Source organism: Apostichopus japonicus, chromosome 13, assembly GCF_037975245.1.
Source record: "Apostichopus japonicus isolate 1M-3 chromosome 13, ASM3797524v1, whole genome shotgun sequence".
In the NCBI taxonomy this organism is placed as follows: Eukaryota; Metazoa; Echinodermata; class Holothuroidea; order Aspidochirotida; family Stichopodidae; genus Apostichopus; species Apostichopus japonicus.
Genome location: NC_092573.1, coordinates 12,138,345 through 12,152,388, shown reverse-complemented (window position 1 = coordinate 12,152,388; position 14,044 = coordinate 12,138,345). Strand labels below are relative to the sequence as shown.

The window sequence follows — 14,044 nt, the reverse complement described above, 5'->3', positions numbered from 1 at the left end:
TGGAGTTTGAATAAAATTTCCAAAAAAAAAAGGTAGGAAGTCATTTGGTGTCAAGAGAGGTCCAAATGGGATGTTCCTTACCCCCAAGGAACTAAGCGTGATCTAGACGAACGTATGCGATACTCGCCAGTTGATAATTGAGTCCCAAAAGTTACGAACACGGTCATGCAATGCTTTAAAGGTCAGCAGTTGTTCTCACATATCGTATTTATCCAGTTAAAGGTAAATTCTGCACGGAGTGTAAGACGGATCACCGTCAAAGTAGTTTCCGTCGATGAGATATTGATTTTCTTACAAATGCTTTATATTTAAATAAATGCTTTTTAAAACGATATGCTTTATATATGATGGCTAGTCAAAAACAAAAGTTGATCTATACACAGACCTCAAAAGGAATAACCACTCTCAAAGCGTTTGCTCTCAATGAGACAATTAATGTCTGGCAATATCTTGGAAGATTTAAAACATCTGGAAAGTCCTTTTCTTAAAGGTTTTAGCCAGCTGAAGGTTGTAACTAATATACTGATCACTGCTAAATGAGTCGAATTGAGAAATCGCATTTCAAAGGTATCCCTAACGCTTATTGCTTGTAAGGGTCACATACAAGTTCAATGTAATAGAATGGTTTAACTTTCCTCTCTCTTTGCGACTTGGTCTGAACCATTCGATTAGGAATCGAAACATTGAGTTATGCATAAGAATAGGTCAGAATTCATTTTAACCATGGTTATACTGTGTACATTTGGTATCGTCCGTAGCATTTCTTCTGACAGAGTATTGCTCCCTCAGTGACTTGTTTTGTTCATCAAGAGATCAAAAAAAATATCATTTTCAATCTCCCAGTAGACATTTCACTGGTAGTGTTTCTCTGAAAATGATTTGTTTCTGAGATTACTGATGTCGGTTTCATTTTTACGGCAAATAATCACATCCAAAACTGGACAATAGTGTGACCCAGTTTTTATTTACTTATACAGAAATTGCTAAAGGGATTATATGGTGGTAGAATGGAACATAAGGGTAATTTGACAAATGTAAAAGGCCATATACCGTAGCAATGCATAGCAGCTATCAGTCGATCACTCGCAGTTGAATTTGTTAATCGTGTTTTTTATAAGATAACTCAAGACTAAACGTTTGTCAACCGAACTTTTAAATATAAATGTACAATTTCGAAATGAGCCAATGAAGAGTCATTTCTGTAGAAACGAGAACCAAAAATGAAATTTTCTGAACTTTTCTCATTGGCTACGGAACTGTTATGGATGATAGTTGCTTGCAAGTTTCCATTCAGTGGTGTCAAGAGCAAGAGCCTTCAGAAATGGATTAGGGGAGATCTGTAACTGGTAGACACAGGCAAATTGCCATTGTCATTGACGTGTGATTCTTACAGTAATAAGCCTGGAGAATCATTTACGTTCACTTGGTTCGTTTTTTTATTTACTTGCAGGCGTTACAGATTTCTCTCTACTTGTTATTTGAGCAACTTGTAACATCGTTGATTTTCTGTGGGAATTTTGTTTTTCTTCATATGCCCGAATAGAAAACTGTTTGTGAATAGTTTGTGAATCTAACTTGTAATTGGATTTATCAGTCATCCTAACCTTATTACTTTATTCTGTCATTCATTAACCTTCAGTCTTGCCTTCCTTATTCTTATTTGCTTCTCTCTTACATGACCTGCTTTCTTTTATATGTATGGAGTGGTATCATCATGAAAAAATGAACCATCGGATTTATAACGTTATACTACAGCAAAACGCCGTAAACCATTTTAGTGTTAGTGATTTCAGAAGATTTAAAAGAGGCTTTGAATTTCAATGAGACTATGGTTGCATGGCGATATAGTCGTTTCAATGGTGGCAGTGCTCACGCCTAAGATTTAATTTGCAAGTCTAATATAAATGTGTATTAGAGCAGAGACTGATGGAAAGTTGGACTGCTGGTCAAGTGTTAACTTTGTAATTATTTTCAATTCATCTAGAAAAGATGCTTCTTTAGTCAGTGCTTCCTTCTCTAAAACAACCTAGTTAGAGTATCTGTTGAATAAATTTCGCTAACCATTCTATGCTTGATTAGTTCGAATAAAACTTATAAAAGCATTTTTGACACTAAGCCGTACATACAGCGTACAGCGCAAAGAGTGTTGAAACTTCAACGGACTTATATCATGTTCAATTTGCTTATCATCTAACAACAATGAAGACATTGTGACACGTGTACGTATTGTACGTATTTGAATTGTTTCCAACCAAATTGATGTTGTTTCACCCACTTCTACTGTGTCACAACAATTAAGACATTTAAGTCTTACACGTAAAATGCAACGAGTGTCCGCCTTTGTACTTTGTTCCGGATGTGGTACATTTTTGCAACTGTAGAATGACTGACAATGTTAGAAGTTGGACTATTTACATGTCTCAACTTTGACATTGCTAATTGAGTACAATGAGCAATGTGCGTGCAATCTTAATTAATATCGAGAAAGCTGAACATTTTGATTGGTTTGAAGGTATACAGTTATGTTAAAAATGATATAAATAAATCGCATGCTTATAATAAACAATATTAATCAGTATCCTTGACGGCAACACATGGAGGTGAAGAATATATCAATTCATTTTTATTGGACCGTCAAATTTATTAGTTCTTAATTATGATCAACGATGCATACTGTTGTGCAGAAATGAAAGACAACCATGTATGTTTTCATCCCAAGGTCACAATACACACCATCAGACCAAACAAGTGGTGTGTTATTTAATCCAGCAGCCTGCATGCACACAGATTGTAACTTAACAAGTCAGATTAAATCGTAAGAAATTTATTCTTCTGACTATATTGACCATTATGTTTGGTTGGCATCTCAATGAATTACTCCATCTAAATCAAACGACTTTATGTAACTGACTAGTGAGACAAAGATAGAAGTTCCTCATCACTGATGAGTCTCAAATGTATCATAATGGAAATACTTTGTATTTATTGAATTTTAAACATTTTTTAGACTGAAAATGGTATCATGATGAGGATTTGCCTCCATTGTGTGATGTACTAAATTGTTTTGCAGCCTTTTGTATCCTTTCGCCTTAACAACATCTTGTATTTATCCCTGATGTACCTACTTTAGCACGGTACATTTTGCTACAAATTAATCATACTGTGTATGTGTATCGCCATCGTCCTCTAACTTGCAGTTTGTGGTTGCAGCGAGGTTAATACCGCAGAAGGTTTGCCATTCAAACGCAAACTCTTGACACTTCTTAGAATTATGTTTGATATTTTGAGACAGTTATGTACTAGTCGTATATACTGTACCTGCAAGGCCTGTAACATCCATTTTCGGTAGGTTTTTAGCCTTGAGAACAACCACGGTCAGACGGTTAGCAGCTGGCTGGTGACATAGCGATACTAATATTTCCCCTCGTCCTTGACTTTTGGACAGCTGAGAAATTGAAAAATAACAAAATCATTTAGAAATGAATGATGTTCATTTCGCGTGATGCATGGAGATCGGTTAAGGAGAGTTGAGGAGTTGGTCATGAATCGATTATTCTAGGTATGAATTTCTGACACGACTTGGCGTCTTTTTATCTTGCTGATGATTTAAATTTGATTAGTGTACGTTGGATATCCAACGTTTTATAAATAATCTAGTCAGTTACCATCGATGCACTCAGCAAATATTTTCATACACATATCTTCTAGGTGCGAATATTTAAATATCTCATTTTTTTCCTCTTTCCAAGAGAACTTGTAACTGCCATACAATTCATGTGCATTGGTCTAAGATTCAACACAAATTCCTCACCTGTTCACTGTATAGGTTAATCTGTATTATCGTCTTGTTTTCACAATAAACATTCAATTTAAATGGAAAGTTGTAACTGTCCTCATCCTTTGAATTGTACAGTTCTTTATGAAAACATGCTTGCATACTTAAGAATACATTTTGTGTTACAAAAACTGATCTGAAACGAAATGAAATCGTTGCTAAGATGCCGGTAACGCCGAATGAAATATTCAGTGATTGTTCGTAAGAGGGTTTGATGACCATAACTATCATTTTCATACCAACGAAATAAATGGTCGAAAGCTCTCCCTTACGAAACTGTGTTTATATTCACGATAAATACTATTACATGTGAAAATATCACCGAAAGGCAAATACCTAAGACGGAAACAGTTATTAAACTATTAGAAATGATAGCTTTTATAAAAGATCATGATAACTTGCGTAACATACCCCACTTCTCCAAGTTATTGGTATATGTTGAATTATATTTTTTAATTGTTTTCCATCTCGGTTATTTTACATTGTTCATTCAGTAAGAATCATGTCACAATTTAACTTTGCAAACACTTGCCAGACATTCAGGAGTGTTACATAATACTAATAAAACGTGCGACGTGGGTAGAAATGAGTTAAGACTGGTAGCAAAATACATGTTAAAATCAGAGAATGAAATACCATGACTCGCATTCGAAACTCATACCTGGTACATCAACTACTGTTCATGTCCCACATAGGCTTACTTATAGCATAAAACGCGTATTAATGAACTCTCACTAAATGGTTGGGACAGCAATTATTCTTCATGTCCCACAACCGTGAATCAGGAATTACTACTTTGTGTTCGTAACACGATAACATGTGTTGCAGGACATGAACAGTATTTATTGTAGCAGCTATGAATATCGAGTGTGACTTGGCATTTATCATTTTAGGCCAAATAAGTGATAAGACCTCCAATAAGCCAAGAAGGATGTAAGAGTCCGTATATATGTTTCTTCAATTGTATAACAATGAACTCTGGCAGCTTAGGTGAGTTAAACTAATCCTATACACGGTCTTCCAGCTGATGCCTCATTAAGAAAGGGAATTACAGGTGTGATAGATGCAATGCATACATGGTTGGTACAGCATATAACATTGGGTGAATAGTAAGCAAACGACGAGTTTCCATTACTGCAATACAACTAATTGCTACCCCTAACTGTCCGATATATGAACTTGCTCAGCTGTTGGCGAATTACGTATATACCTGCGATTTCAGAATATTTTATTTTGATCAATCAAGTATGGTGTGAAGTTATTAACTTAAAGAAGATCCTTAAGAAATATCAGATGTCGTCGCTGGAAGTTACAAAGATATTACTTCCAAATGTTCAAACATTAAGGTAAACTGTTCTTGCACATATCTTATATCATGTTTTGTTTGTTTTCAAGTCGAATCACTGAAAGGGAATTCATCTTCAAGAAATTCGTTTGTGGCCTATGGATTTACCTTTGGATTAATATAAATAACATTTCAACCTTCAAATATCTTACATGCAAAGCAGCTGTTAATTTTATTAAGTAATTGATTGTCGATTAAACACCATAAATCTCATTCATATATCGTCATTGCGGTAGCCACATTCACACGTCCTCAAAAGACTGTTCCTTTTAGATAAGAGGAAATCAATATTAATCTTTATTCTAGTTCTAGTAGAACTGAAAGACATAAACCAAAGTCTGATTGTACGGACATTTTCCCTGTGGTATGATTTGCATTTTGCAAAGCGAGAAGCAAAATAATTATTAAACGCTACTCGACTCCGTGGTTTTTGTTAGAGGTATAATGCTTGGAAGGAAGAAATAGACCAAGAGAATGTCCTGAAGTAAACTTAAAAGTCTTTTTGCGAGTCGATCTATTTTTGTAGGCTTTCAACACAGTTTAATCTCAAACCGATGTTGAAAGCCGTCGTGAAGTCATTCACATTTATGCAGAATGGAAACATCGAGGTTTCTGTCCAACATTCGGTTAATTCGACTTGCATTTGAAATGTTTGTGCAGCGCAGAAATTCGTGGAACTGCAATACAGGTACATGTGTTTCACTCTAGTCGAAACATGGGCAAATGTTAAGTGAAGTATGTATCATGGTGGCCAGGTAATTCTAATAATAGTACTATTTGATTAAGTTGAAGGTTTTACAGCCGGGAAAGAAAGGAAGTGTCAAAGATGAATTGATGTTTAACTTACCCGTGGGATACGTTGTTTGATATCCCTGGACATGTTAACCTCCGATCCGCTAAGGTCAACGTTAGCCAATGGCACGACCACTTCGCCGATTACGTCATCACGGCTGAAACGGTCAAAACTCATAACGATGAAGTGCAAGGTGATTCCCTGGAGTTGGTTGTAGGCAAGGCCATAGAATGTGAAGGTCTCTTCATAAACAGGGTTGAGGGTTTTCCGGAGGACTCTTGTTTTAACTTTGTGCTTCTTTTCTGGGAGTAAACAGAGCTTGATGTAAGGGTCAGAGGTACCACTTTGGGGATCTTTGGCGGGTAGGTAGCTGGCACGGTGGATTGTCACCACAAAGACACTCTTTTCGTTGTTGTACTCGATCGAAAGGTTGAGGACACCCATGTTTTGTCTCTCTTCTGAAAGATCCTCCGTCGCTTCCTCAACTTTTTCTACAGCTTCCTCATTTTTCGTCTCTGTCTCCTCAGTGTAGCATTCACGACTCAGAGTGGCGGGATCCAACTTCACTCCTCCCGTTGTGCCAGCGTAAATCTTTCCAGGGGATTTGGCGGTGCCCTCGATGGGGGTTAAGAGGGGTGAAGGGGTTCTGGATGGCGGCAGGTCTGGCGATGATAGATCGGAACTACTGTGTGCAGAGCCGGACGGACGGGTGTAGAAGGTCTTAATGCCCTTGCGTGACACGAGGAAGGAGGATCGGTTTCGCTTGCGGTAACATTTGCAAGCCGTGACGAATAGGAGTGCGACGGATAGGGTGACTGCGATGGACAGGGCTGCTACCAGTGGCAAAGTTGCTGTATCGGAAGAAAACGAAATTCATCGTTAGGGATATTACCTTTAACAATAACCAAGGGCGGCGGAACCGGGGGGACACAGGGGGCACGTGCCCCCCCCCCCCCACTTTTCCTCAGGTTAAAAATGGGCCCTTTTTCTACATAAAAATTGAGGTGTCTCAAGTTAGCAAGAGGCCAGGGATTCCAGGGAACCAGAATGAACACTCGGGAAGTGGCCGTTTCCGGCCATCTGAGGGGTTTGTAAAACCAAAAATTTTCTTGTACGCTCCGTGCCAACCGATGGTGGCGCTCCGCTTAGATAGTCGTTCGCACAACTTTGCAAATCCTGGCTACGCCCCTGACTTTAAATGAATTTCTGTGGGTCAAACTCAAAGCTATTTCGAATGGAAAATTTTTTGTTAAGATATCAACAAGAAATAAACTCTAATTAGGAAGATTCCTACATTAGCAACTAGCATGATTTCACCTCAAAAGAAGACTTGTTCCTTGTTTCCCAATTGGCACATTGGATATTGCAGTGCTAGTATGCATATTTTCCTTGAGGATGGGGGGGGGGGGGCGTTGATGGAGTGATGTGTATACGCAAATAAGATAATACAATAAGAGTTATAAAGGGTACTAAATAGAAGGCTTCATCAGTCGAATCGAATTTTTGCAAAGTGCCCTTTGATGTCGGTGCCCCCCCCCCCAGATTAAAAGTGCTTCCGCCGCCCTTGACAATAACCAAATAACTATGAATGTAACATGGAATTTTAAATTAGACAACATTTGAAATAACGAAGTCAACTAACGATTGACTCCTATCTATAATATTGTTAATGCAGTAAGTTATTGACTGAATGTTTTGAATACATTCATGCATACATTGTAATTACCAATGAAAGTTTATTTGTGAAGTGAACCTCGATGAATCAGTTACCCAAAGCAGTATAGTTAATGCAATGTCAGAGAGAATGATTGTTCATATAATGGAAGAATGGTTCAGGTCACTGGACATTGCAATTTGGCATTATAGAGTAAGTCGATCTATATCATAATAGGAAATAGGATTTGAATAACACAGGAGAAATATGTCTGTCTATTGAATGTGGCTATTTTCTTCTTTTTTGTTGATGTGTTTGCTTTCATTTTCGGGCTGATGTTGAATACGTTCCATATAGGAATGTCTAAATCTTCCGTTGTAATCAGTTTTCTTCCCTCAGCGCGCGTGCTTAGAATTCCCATCCTTCACTTGTGGATTGAAACCAAAGGTGACAGTCTCTTGTTTGCTTCTAGGCCTCTCATTTTTTCCATAAAGCCCTACACGAGGCGGAGATTTATCTTTATTCAACGAGGGACTCGTGTTTTAGCTTGAAGGACGCCCAATAAAGAAATTCTAAAAGCGACTTACGACGTAAGATTGACGTAAACATGAGGAAATTTGAAGCTGTTGTCATAGAAACAGAAATGTTTAAGCGGCTATTTCGTCCTCGACGTGGTAATGCCTTTTCTTCTTTCTCATTTGATGAAACAAATAGTTAAGATAATGTGAAAGGTACTCGGCGAGAGGCAGTTTAGCTTGCCTCGGGCATAAATTTAAGGCTCGTTTTGTACAGAATGAAGAATGTGCTGCTGGTGCAGGTGTAATCTAACTCGGCTTCCTGCTTTCATTCTCAATTAGCATGCATACAACCATGATTCATTTGTTCGGGCCATAGCTTATACCCTAATCAATGTTAATTCATATGCTTCATAAGGGAAGCTTATATGATACAAATACATATAAACACACGCATATATATGAATATATATATATATTTATATATATACATATACATACATATACATCTATATATGGTTCTATGTTCGTAGGCAGTTAGGTCTGTTACACGGTGTATATAATTCTTTGTATTGAGAGATATATCGAAATTTCTTCTTTGAAACATATTCTGTTTTAAACTGTTGGATCATTTATTTGACTTCTTCTTTTTAAACTCTTCATATCTGTTTCTTCCTCTCATCACTCATTCACGCTCAGAGGATTCTTATTTTAGTTTATACAACACGGGACTTTATTATGCGTGCTATTGTTTACAACAGACTGCATTTATACATAAATATTACAGCTTAATGTCGAAAAATATCATGCTGATATGAATACAGTTGATCTTTCTGTCTTTTAAATATTTATTGCAAGATATGTATCATGTGGCTTTTAAGAATAATTCTAAACATCTACGTACGAGAGCAATTAATTTTTGTATTTTATAGGAGGCCTTCTGGTTAGTGACAGGAGTGGAATCAACAGATATATGGAAGGTCGAAAGTAAGCTATAATGGCTTTTGCATTCCTCGAAAATGCAAATTAGGTTAGAAGGAAAATCCCCTCGGGAATAATACCAACCTGTGAGGGCAAAGTAAGTCAGTTCAAAGTAAAATATGCCCTAGTTTACAACCAATAAGTATTCTGCATGTCCTTTTGACTCCCTCCCAGGAGGATTAAAATACCATTGAAAGTTATTCTCTTCAATTTGGCAACTAATGAGAACACAAAATTTCGGACTGTATTAATGCAGAAACTATTTTCTCTTTAGTCAAACGTTTGCTAAATCTTTAATGAACATATCGGTGAGCTTTGTTTGTCACCTAGAGATATGCATACTTCTTAAATGCTAGCTTGTATAATGCAGTGTTGTCACGTGCATACCGTTAAGGAAACACTTCTAAATATGTTAATATCAAATGATGAAATGATCAAGTCAATGCTGCAAATTTATGGTAAAAAATGTGGGAACATATCGGAAGATGGAGAATTTTGTTTCCACCGAAAACACCCCACTACCACCCACGCTAAAATAAAAAAAATAAAAAATAAAGAAGGGATACATTAATTAAACCCCTTGTCACCTAAGAGAGCTCACTATAGTTCATATTAAGTAAATGTTTGTAAATATTTCCAATCTTGTTACAAAATTGTCATATTTTTGGGGGACAGCAATTAGTCCTTACTTTTACACTTTGTATATATCAAAGATATTTATGAAGAGAAAAAATTAAGGCCTCTATTTAATTGCTGCTAATATAAGATGAGTGGATAGATTTTGTCGACCAAATTAATTTCATGTACCACACAAACTCTTTTGCGGTGTAAAATATTGCAATGCGCTGCACTTCTAAAAAAATATAACAATAAATACCCAAGCTAAAGATATGTATGAGTAAACTTTATTATTATTGCAATCGTGACGTCATTCTTGACCTGAATTCCCATGCCGCACCGGAGTCGATACAAATTGAATCAACATAGGATTGGAAAAACATCTTTCCCCGTATCGAGGTTTGATTAGAGTTCCGCCTTTTCTATATTATATTTTGAAGACTCTTGTGTATTCATCAAGAGGTAATGCTTTATACTGGATTTACAAAATGCTGCCAAATAGACTATTCGACGGGGTTGACGCATCAACAACTTGTGTGCTACATAGGACAGTTGAATCTAACGACAGCTGACGGCACAATTTTAGTTTTAAAGAGGGTGGTGGGGGAGGGGCGGAAGGGAGGGAGGAAATACTCCTCAATGGCATCATATGGAATCATGTTATAGTCACTTGTGTGCAGTAAGGCACTCAAGAAGGAGCTACATAATATTTTGAATTATTTTAAATGAAGACAACCTACCTTTTTTGCTTTATAGCAAACAGTTGTTGTATGAGGTTGACTATATAGCCCTTTCAAATTCTACGTAGTGTAGTGATAGCAACTTGAACCTTCGACGCTCTTCACTGTTTAAAATGATTGTACGTGTAGTTGACACACGCTCATAGGGGACCAATCTTATCCAACCCAGAACATTACCACAACAAAAACAATTAAGGATGCGAAAAACAATTTTAACCTTTCACATCATGATTTTTTTGTTCTTTCTTCACCTTTCCATATGCGAATGAAGGATCACTTCTTTAGTTCTACTCGAAATGCTGCATTCTGTTTCGAATTTCGAGCGCACACTCAAACTAGCATGTCACTTAACAGTTGGGCTCTTACTTTTTTCCAAAGAAAATTGGTTTAGAAAATTATAATTATACAGAAATATGAATGAACATGCAACTTAAACAAAGTGATGACATACATGATACTTTCTAGGACACAATTTTTCGTTTGGGTTTGAAAGATTCATAGTTTTGTAACCGCTAATTGGATAGATGAGTCGAGAACCCGTGTGGATATCACATGACGAGTCCAGAATACAGCCTTTTGCAATGCCTCTTTACCTTCATATATGATGCGGTTTGTATTAGCCACATGGGAATTCAGGCTTCTCAAATCTCATTAGTATTACTCCTACCGAACAAGAAATATTCCTACTTTTAAGGTTTAAATTAAAGCAAATAGTTTGCAGCAACTGTCATGTAGGTTAAGGGTTCAACCGTAAGTAAGGAGTTCCAACATCCAACATTCCAACTACAGCCATCATTGTCACGAAAGATCAATATCTGGCGATGTCGTGAGTAAAATTAGGTTCTTCTGACTTTTCGCTTCCCGGGTGTCCTATTAAACTCGTGGTTCTATCGGGAAGAAAGACGAAAACTACGCTATACAAACGTGATCATTGTCTTGTTGAGAAAATATTAATGAACCTTTATCTTGAGCCGCTACATTTTTATGTTTTTATGTTAAGTTCAATTGTAGCTAAAAATTAGGTATAACGAGATACTGTCACTGTTTCTGGATGTTTACTGATTTCGTAACTTGTGGAGGAATATTATACGTAACGATCCTTCATTATCGACGATATAATGTCTCTGAACACAATCAATTTGACATACTGAATCCCCCCCTCCTTCAAACCTAGAAAGAGTACTACCATACTCATAACCATAGACCAATAGACTGCTTGCAGATTACACGACCTGTTGCCATTAACTGGGCAATATCTTATGCACCTTATTTTGGGGAACTGAGCATGAAATTTATTCCTTTTACAAAATTGACACTTCACAATTCAACAGTATGTATAGGAAGTGCATAAGCAAAGTATATACCCAAGTGAATAGCAGTAAAAACCTACGGCCCTGTAAAATGACTACTGTACTAACAAAAGTTTCAAAAGCTTCTACTTGAGGAGTTAAGAATTATCAGTGATTTGATAAGCTTCATTGGTTTCCATGAAAACAGTGACGCAATTACTGCAACAGCTTATCTGATGCAAAGGTCATTTTGTTTTGCAGATAAAATGTATTTTTAACTGTTTCCCTCTAAGATAAGTATGGGTGAGCTATTTTGCCCGAGTCAAATTTCAAAGTGATGCATATCTTGACAGTTTCGAAACAATTGTGTGTGAATGTATGCGCATTTATTTAGTAATAAAAACATAAATACAACCCAAACAGGTAGAACACAATTCAAGGCCTAATATACGCAGTTAATTGACTAATATGAAGTTTTCTCAACAATCATAAATATAGCAATACTGCATTTTGTACTATTGATGAAATGATGCATACGTTTGCATTAAAACGCAGATAATCTCATGTTTTAATGTGTAAAGGTACTTTACATACAATAAACGCACCAAATACATATAAATTCAACGTTCGCTCTCATGATGTAATTAAGTTGCATAACAATTTTGTCTTGTTGAGATGAGCAGAGTACTAAAACAGTGTTTTCAATTCATTTTATTTTTTATGAATATATTTATTTAATTTCCGGATAACGTAGTTAGTCCGTATACTTGATTATTAAACAGTACTTCATTTTTGACATAATGCTGGTAAGTTATACTTCTCACAAATGCGTCCTGTCTGTCACTGAAAGAAGAATCATGGTGTATTTACGGTTCACTTTGAAATTTTTAATTAGTATGTGGTTAATTAAAGGACAATAGTCGGGAATCAGTGGCAGCCACAACTGGTCATTTCGACTATTTTAGGTTAAATATGAACTGTTACGCAGGAAAGAATCTTTCCCTTTCTCCAGCTGTTACCTCTAAAAATAAATTATTTTTATAAACAATACAGAGTATCAATACATTTGTTCATATGAATACCTACATATTAAGAAGTAAACTTATGACCACATGGTTGTTACATCTAGTAATAAATAATACAGCGTACTGGGTTTTGTTCCACCAATATATATGAACTATTTGTTAGTTGATGATACTATGTTGCGTGCCTCTCATAGGTGTATTCTTTTACTGTTCTGCATGCGTTGCACTTTCACATTCGTGTTTTATTATGTCTGATATCGCACACTTTCGTGAACCTCTGTCTTAATTACACCATCAGAGGTTCCGTCAATTCAAGTTCTAAACTAAAATATTCATGTTTCTACACATAATCAGAGATACTTTGAGATCCGTCGAGCACAGAACGTTTATACATAACATCCAGTCGTGCATGGTAAGAGTGCATTATCCGTGTGTTGTTTAATTAGAAAATGATTGAACAATCAAATAGTTAAATCTCCCGGACTACAGTGATATATATGATTATCATTACCACATATGCCATATCGTCAACCTATACAGAAAACATGTGTACATAATTTATTTATTTATTTATTGAACAATATTCACAATTACATTTCCTTTGGTAAAGTCTCTGAAACGTATCTGACTGTAGTTAAGCATGATATATCATAAAATACTTGATCAGACTGCATTCACGGTATGGTTTATTTCCAATCAACATTGAGTTAGAAGCAAATAACACTAAATTAGCTTTGATTACGACATTTGCGGTTACATATAAATTTTAACCACGAAGATTGACGTCATCTCAGACATATAATGACTGCTTTCTTATATGACTGTTGATCGAATACGCGCACAGTATTTACTTTATGATATGCATATTACAAGTTACATACTTAGGAAAATACAAGTTAGATTCTTAGGAAATGGTAGGATGCCATTGTTTTTATTATTGAAAATATATAGGCCGATGCCTTAAACAATGCCATACATCTTTTGAAACAGAGTTATATTATCATGAGCTCTTCACAAGCTGTAATATATTTGGTAGTTTGATTAACTAATTGTAATTCAAATAAAGTACGTATTTGACAGAAGATGAAAGTGTAATAAATAACGGAAATATGCCATTAGCAACACCTGTAGTATATTTCAGTTTATCATCCTGCAACACGGGGCAACCCTGCCAATGTTTGATTACCTTACTTCTTGTCCATATCGATAAGTAGAATTAATAAAAACGGAGATAGAAATTGACACGAGG

At 36.2% G+C, this 14,044-nt stretch overlaps 1 protein-coding gene and 1 long non-coding RNA gene across 3 annotated transcripts in view; one reads left to right on the top strand and one right to left on the bottom strand.

Moving 5' to 3' along the window:
- The window catches only part of LOC139978880 (uncharacterized), a 217,031-nt gene that overhangs the window by 97,561 nt on the left and 105,426 nt on the right, over window positions 1–14,044 (top strand). The window lies entirely within an intron of this gene.
- The window catches only part of LOC139978870 (synaptotagmin-4-like), a 43,643-nt gene that overhangs the window by 5,818 nt on the left and 23,781 nt on the right, over window positions 1–14,044 (bottom strand). The window contains exons 2-3 of the mRNA XM_071989406.1: window positions 6,028–6,824; window positions 3,319–3,445 (exon numbers count right to left, since the gene is read on the bottom strand). Of these exons, the coding sequence (XP_071845507.1) occupies window positions 3,319–3,445; window positions 6,028–6,824 (924 nt within the window). The remainder of the gene's footprint in view (window positions 1–3,318; window positions 3,446–6,027; window positions 6,825–14,044) is intronic.